At 43.0% G+C, this 7,500-nt stretch overlaps 1 protein-coding gene across 1 annotated transcript in view; it reads right to left on the bottom strand.

The window, feature by feature from the left end:
• Positions 1-2,982: 2,982 nt before the first annotated feature.
• Positions 2,983-7,500, bottom strand: part of LOC138982423 (glycine, alanine and asparagine-rich protein-like) — an 8,270-nt gene continuing 3,752 nt past the window's right edge. Inside the window, exons 3-4 of the mRNA XM_070355701.1 lie at positions 5,561-5,874; positions 2,983-4,165 (exon numbers count right to left, since the gene is read on the bottom strand). Of these exons, the coding sequence (XP_070211802.1) occupies positions 3,215-4,165; positions 5,561-5,874 (1,265 nt within the window). The 3' untranslated portion in view covers positions 2,983-3,214. The remainder of the gene's footprint in view (positions 4,166-5,560; positions 5,875-7,500) is intronic.

Below are 7,500 nucleotides of genomic sequence, written 5' to 3' on the forward strand. Positions count from 1 at the left end.
ATGCATGTGTGAACTATTTGCAGATGATAATACAATTCATTCTAGTCACCAAGATCTTATAAAACTAGCACAAGTTCTCCAAGAAAACATTGATCGATTTCTAGAATGGTCAGAAATAAAACATATGTCACTGAACCCAAATAATACTAAATGCATGCACGAGGAGACAAAAACTACAAAAACTATCATCTAGATTTCCGACACTGCAAATACGAAATCAAGATGTAACCAAAGTAGATAACCATAAGTCTTGGGAATAACCATTGATAATAACCTGTCTTGGTCAAAACATGTAGATACAATTTGTAAAAACACATCTAACAAATATATCAGCAGGGACCTACATTAGAGGTATCTAATATAGGTCTATGATATCAGTTATAAACAATTACACACTGTCTAGACCTACGCACAATGAAACTGTCTTTTTCTGGCTTATATTAAATCAGCTATTCACTATGCTTCCACAGTGTGGGACACTTTGAAACACTTAAGCGGTTTACATAGACGAGCTGTTAAATTAATTCTTTTACAAATACATCTCTTCCACATCTGATTATAAAAGATTACAAATTCTGCCTATCAAATTTAGATTTGTCTACAACAAAGCTGGTGTGATGATGCATGGAATTATGGTAGGGTAAGGGAATACATCTACACTTATTGCTTCAAATTTCAAAATAAAAAAAGTAAACAAATTAATTACGTACCTCATTCCTGATGTTACTAAATTACAAATCAATGATACATAATTCAAGGAACATTTCCAGAACAGAAACTAGTTACAGGATTTGTTAGCAGCAGAGTACTACAGGTTTCTGAGCTAGCACGTCTTTTGTTGTTCACGTGTATTTATGAACCAAACGATTTAGATACCAGATAACAGAGATAAATGGTAAGACCTTTAGATATATCTTCGATCTTTAAAGTGTAAGATCTACTCAATCACATACCACATGTGTGTGTGTGTGTGTGTGTGTGTGTGTGTGTGTGTGTGTGTGTGTGTGTGTGTGTGTGTGTGTTATATGCGTGCGGCATGTGTGTATGTGTGTGCATGCATATGTACGTGCGTGCGTGCGAGCGTATTGTATAGGTGTTAGTGCGTGTTTTTGTCGAGAGTTATAGTTTTGTTATGTTTGTGAGGGTCAGGCATACCGCGTCTTTTGTGACACAGTTACATTCTGATAAATATTTCTGTATGCGAACTACATGTTCTTCGTCTCCCTTTTTGTTACATTTAGTCAAGTTATGACTAAATGTTTTAACATCGAGGGGGGAATCGAGACGAGGGTCGTGGTGTATGTGTGTGTGTGTGTGCGTGTGTGTGTGTGTGTAGAGCGATTCAGACTAAACTACTGGACCGATCTTTATGAAATTTGACATGAGAGTTCCTGGGTATGATATCCCCGGACGTTTTTTTCATTTTTTCGATAAATGTCTTTGATGACGTCATATCCGGCTTTTTGTGAAAGTTGAGGCGGCACTGTCACGCTCTCATTTTTCAACCAAATTGGTTGCAATTTTGGTCAAGTAATCTCCGACGAAGCCCGGACTTCGGTATTGCATTTCAGCTTGGTGGCTTAAAAATTAATTAATGACTTTGGTCATTAAAAATCTGAAAATTGTAAACAAAATTTTTTTTTATAAAATGATCCAAATTTACGTTCATCTTATTCTCCATCATTTTCTGATTCCAAAAACATATAAATATGTTATATTTGGATTAAAAACAAGCTTTCAAAATTAAAAATTATGATCAAAATTAAATTTCCGAAATCAATTTAAAAACACTTTCATCTTATTTCTTGTCGGTTCCTGATTCAAAAAATATATAGATATGATATGTTTGGATTGAAAACACGCTCAGAAAGTTAAAACGAAGAGAGGTACAGAAAAGCGTGCTATCCTTCTCAGCGCAACTACTACCCCGCTCTTCTTGTCAATTTCACTGCCTTTGCCATGAGCGGTGGACTGACGATGCTACGAGTATACGGTCTTGCTGCGTTGCATTGCGTTCAGTTTCATTCTGTGAGTTTGACAGCTACTTGACTAAATGTTGTTACAAGTTTTGACTAAATGTTTTAACATAGAGGGGGGAATCGAGACGAGGGTCGTGGTGTATGTGTGTGTGTCTGTCTGTGTGTGTGTGTAGAGCGATTCAGATCAAACTACTGGGCCTATTTTTATGAAATTTGACATGAGAATTCCTGGGTATGATATCCCCGGACGTTTTTTTCATTTTTTCGATAAATACCTTTGATGACGTCATATCCGGCTTTTTTGTAAAAGTTGAGGCGGCACTGTCACATCCTCATTTTTTAATCAAATTGATTGAAATTTTGCCAAAGCAATCTTCGACGAAGCCCGCGGTTTGGTATTGCATTTCAGCTTGGTGGCATAAAAACTAATGAGTGAGTTTGGTCATTAAAAATCAGAAACTTGTAATTAACATTATTTTTTTATTAAACGATCTAAAAACAATTTCATCTTATTCTTCGTCATTTTCTGATTCCAAAAACATATACATATGTTATATTTGGATTAAAAACAAGCTCTGAAAATTAAAAATATAAAAATTATAATCAAAATTAAATTTCCGAAATCGTTTTAAAAACTATTTCATCTTATTCCTTGTCGGTTCCTGATTCCAAAAACATATAGATATGATATGTTTGGATTAAAAACACGCTCAGAAAGTTAAAACGAAGAGAGGTACAGTAAAGTGTGCTATGAAGCACAGCGCAATCGCTACCGCGCCAAACAGGCTCGTCACTTTCACTGCCTTTTGCACTAGCGGCGGACTACGTTCAGTTTCATTCTGTGAGTTCCACAGCTTGACTTAATGTAGTAATTTCGCCTTACGCAACTTGTTTCTGTTTATTTAAATTTTGACTCTTTTTTCAGTATAAACAAAATCCTGATTGTCACGTTAATAATTCAAATACAAACCATCTGCATAACACCAACACCACACACAACTGCCATGTTTTTTTCGTTTGTTTTATTCTTCTATCTTTATTGAAAAGAAAAGACCCTCAAGCAACAAGAAAGCAACCATTTCATACACCAGATCACATCTCTCCTCAAGAACGATAAACACACTTTCCTCCTTCGCTGTGCTTTGAGACCAGAGTCTTGGGTTTGGGATTTATTTAGGAGAACCAGACGACGTGGCCGAACGGGTACACTACACTCCTATAATGATTCAGACAGTTCAGTAGTAGCCAGGCCGCTTGATGATGCCACCACCAATCCCAATGGAAGGCCCACTGATTCCGATACCAGAGCCAGCAGCAGCGGAGGCGGCAGCAGAGGCGGCGGCCGAAGCACCAGCAGAGCCGCCCAGATTGAGACCACTCAGATCCAGACCCGATCCCGCACCAGCGCCGGCAGAGGCTGATGCGGAAGCAGAGGCGCCGGCAAGAGCCAGCAGGGCGTCAAGGCTGCTGGTTGATCCCAGACCCCCGACACCAGCACCGGCAGAGGCGCTGGCAGAAGCGGAGGCCGAAGCCGAGGCGGTGGCGAGGGCGTCAACACGGGCCTGAGCGCTGGCCACGGCAGAAGCGGCGGCCTGGGCCGAAGCCTGGGCGCTAGCGGAGGCCTGAGCGATGGCCGACACCTGAGCTTGAGCGCTGGCACGTGCAGAGGCACGAGCGGACGCCATGGCGGTGGCCACGGCCTTGGCAGAAGATGTCGCAGCAGCGCGAACGGAGGCAGCAGCAGAGGCGCTGGCAGAAGCGAAGGCAGAAGCTTGGGCACGAACACGGGAGACAGAAGCACGAGCCAAGGCACGGGCGCGGGCGAAAGCGGAGGCCATGGCACGGAACCTGCTCTCGGAGGTACGCATGGTGCTGACGGACGCCTGGGCGCTGGCCACGGCTGAGGCGTAAGCACCGCGGGCAGTGGACACCTGGGCGGAGGCCTGGGCGCGGGCGGTAGCCACTGCCGAGGAGGCAGTGGACAGAGCCTCAGCGCGCGCTGTAGCCACAGCCTGGGCCTCCGCCTCGCTCACCGCTCCCTGGGCCGAGGCCAGAGCGGAAGCGGAAGCTGAAGCCTGGGCCTGCGCACTGGCAAATGAAGCGCGTGCCAACTCCAGTTCCTTGAAGGCACCGGCCAGGGCAGAGGCAGAGGCAGAGGCAGAGGCACCTGCTCCTGCACCACCACCCTGCAGCAGAACAAGAACATTGGTAAGAATAATAATGTAAATTGTTGTAGTGTCAGCACTAGTAGCATCGTTTGATACGACATTTGACGGCATTTGTGCGAGTCTGATCACATTAATAAAAGTCGATTTAATCAACACAACCGTTTCTTATGAACCTAGTGGTACTTAGCCAAAGTTTGCCTGAGAAGGGAGTCGTGAATACGCCCTTTAGGTTTGAAATTGATTGTGTTGAGATACGACAACGCCATAAACAAACAGCAAGAGCAAGAAGAAGAAGATCGAAGAAGAAGAAGAAGAAGAAGAAGAAGAACAACAACAACAACAACAACAACAACAACAACAACAACAACAACAACAACAACAACAACAACGTCTCTTTTTTACACTCTTTGTCAAAGTGGAATCTTTGACCTTAAAATAGAAATACAGTTTCGAGAAGACGTCTCAGTTCGAATAACGCCGTCGTCACGTAGTTCTTTCACTTCCTTCACATGCAGGTTTTCTGAAGAAATGACAAAGAATTTCGAGAATACAGTTTGTCTCGATGACTCCGTCAAATCAGGAGTGGAACATCCGCGTACGGTCACCGCCTGACCTTGCAAGTATTGGTATCGAGTGTAACAGACCATAGATGAACAGACGAACCCGGGTAATAATGCTGTCAGGTTTGTGGGTTGTGTAAGAGTGAATAATCTTGGTTTTATTGAGGCAAACTTTCCACACGTGTCCACATGTTTCAGACACAACTATTGCTAGTCAGTCTTCTTCTTCTGCGTTCGTCGGCTGAAACTCTCACGTACACTCGTGTTTTTACACGAGTGGAATTTTACGTGTATGACCGTTTTTACCCCGCCATTAAGGCAGCCATACGCCGCTTTCGGAGGAAGCATGCTGGGTATGTTCGTGTTTCTGTAACCCACCGAACTCTGACATGGATTACAGGATCTTTTCCGTGCGCACTTGGTCTTGTGCTTGCGTGTACACACGAAGGGGGATAAGCCACTAGCAGGTCTGCACATAAGTTGACCTGGGAGATCGGAAAAATCTCCACACTTAACCCACCAGGCGGCCGCGGCCGGGATTCGAACCCTCGACCTTCCGATTAAGAGGCCGACGTCAGTCTTACCACCCCGCCACAGCGCCCGTCATATTGCTAGTCAGTGACTGGCCCTATAATGTCTCATGAGAATGCTTGCCTAAAAAAACAAAAAACAAAAACAAGAGTATTTATTGTTTTACAACGCATAAAAACCCGAAAGAGTTATTTTCGGAATTCGTCTTTTTTGAGAATGAAGTTCGTCTCGATGACTAAGTCACACCAGCAGTGGAAAACTACGCGTACGGTCACCGCCAGACCTTGCATGCATCGGTATCGTATGTAATTTTAACACTCACCAGAAGCTGAGCGATAAGAGCATTGTTCACAGACGCCCCAGCGGAAGCAGAGGCAGCAGCCCGGGCAGCAGCGGAACTCCCAGTTCCCCCTCCTCCCAGGAAGAAGTCCAGGCCTCCGAGGCTTCCGGCACCAGCAGAGGCACCAGCACTGGCTGAGGCATCAGCTCCGGCACCAGCTAGAGTCAGGCCAAGGTCGCCACCGCCACTGCTGCCGCCGCCACCACCGCTGCCGCCACCACCACCACCGCCCCCACCACCGCCGGTGATGAAGATCTTGTGTTCGTCATCATCATCTCCGAAGTCGAAGTTGGATACTGAGAGAAAAAGCAAGGCATTTCAATAAACTCACTAGTTAGATAATTTTATTGGGTAGTCTCACATTATTAACACTATATATATGTACTACTATTGTTTGTAAAATATGTTTTAAACGCTTACTTAATTCTTTTTATGTATTTAAATATTTGTTGAATTTATTGTGTACGTGTGTGTGTGTGTGTGTGTGTGTGTGTGTGTGTGTGTGTGTGTGTGTGTGTGTGTGTGTGTGTGTGAGTGTGTGAGTACATGTGTGTGTGTATATGTGTGAGTGTGTGTGTGTGTGTGTGTGTGTGTGTGTGTGTGTGTGTGTGTGTGTGTGTGTGTGTGTGTGTGTAAGTGTGTATGTGTGCTTGTGTGAGGTTGGGTGTGTGTCAAAATGTGTTGTGCAATATGGCATGAAAATCTTTTTAGATTTGTTGTTAAAAATTACAGCTTTGTATTCCATGTTTATTATCTTTTACGAAGTAATTATAGTTAAATAGTCTTTTATGTTTTTTATTTGTTCGACCTTCTTAGGATTATGGAGTTTGATGCACTGCCTTTTATAGTTAACTTAATTTTTGTATTTGAAATAGTCCATTGTAGTCGGTGTAGGCCTTAAGCTTATTTTAATCGTTTGTCCAGTATTTAATTTAATTCTCTATTTTTGTATGAACTCAAATGTTTAGTGTTCTTAGTATGTCTTGTTAGGCTAAGTTCTATTTAATCAGAGTATGTTTGCGTGTGCTTATACCTAGTGATATTGTAAAGCGCATAGTGCTTTTAGTTATGCGCTATAGAAATCTCCTTAATAAATAAATAAATAAGTATAGGGAAATGACCAGATTGTGATATACATTTTGAGGCACACACACACACACACACACACGCACACACGCACACACGCACGCACGCACTTCCCCTCACACACACACACACACACACACACACACACACACACACACACACACACACACACACACACACACACACACACAAAGAGCGAAGTTACTGTTTTACTGTAGTGGGAAAAGAAAAGATTATCGAGATGCAACATACATTTAGTAAGGTGTAATTGTTCTTCTTTTTTTCCTTCTTTTTTTCAATTTTTTCATGGGTTGAAACTCCCACGTACACTCTTGTTTTGGCACGATTGTGTTTTTACCTGTATGACTGTTTTTACCCCGCCATTTAGGCAGCCATACGCCGATTTCGGGGGATGCATGCTAGGCATTTTTGTGTTTCTATAACCCACCGTACTCTGACATGGATTACAGGATTTTTTCCGTGCGCACGAAGGGGAATAAGGCACTAGCAAGTCTGCAAATAAGTTGTCCTGGGAGATAGAACAAATCTCCACCCTTAACCCACCAGGCGCGGCCTTGATTCGAATACTAAACTTCCCGCATAGGAGGCCGGTGTAACACGAAATTTTTACTCCACGAAAAATTTACTCCGGAGTAAATATTTCGTACAAAATTCTTACTCCGAGTAAATTTTTCGTACGAGAAAAGAACTCCCCAAGGCACGAAAAAATTACTCCCTTCACGAAATTTTTACTCCCCATTTTTTTTACTTCCAGTAAAAATCTCGTACGCTAAAATGGGATGCGGGCGAAGGGATAATGCCAATAATGTGATCTC

This window comes from Littorina saxatilis, linkage group LG12 (genome assembly GCF_037325665.1).
Source record: "Littorina saxatilis isolate snail1 linkage group LG12, US_GU_Lsax_2.0, whole genome shotgun sequence".
Lineage (NCBI taxonomy): Eukaryota > Metazoa > Mollusca > Gastropoda > Littorinimorpha > Littorinidae > Littorina > Littorina saxatilis.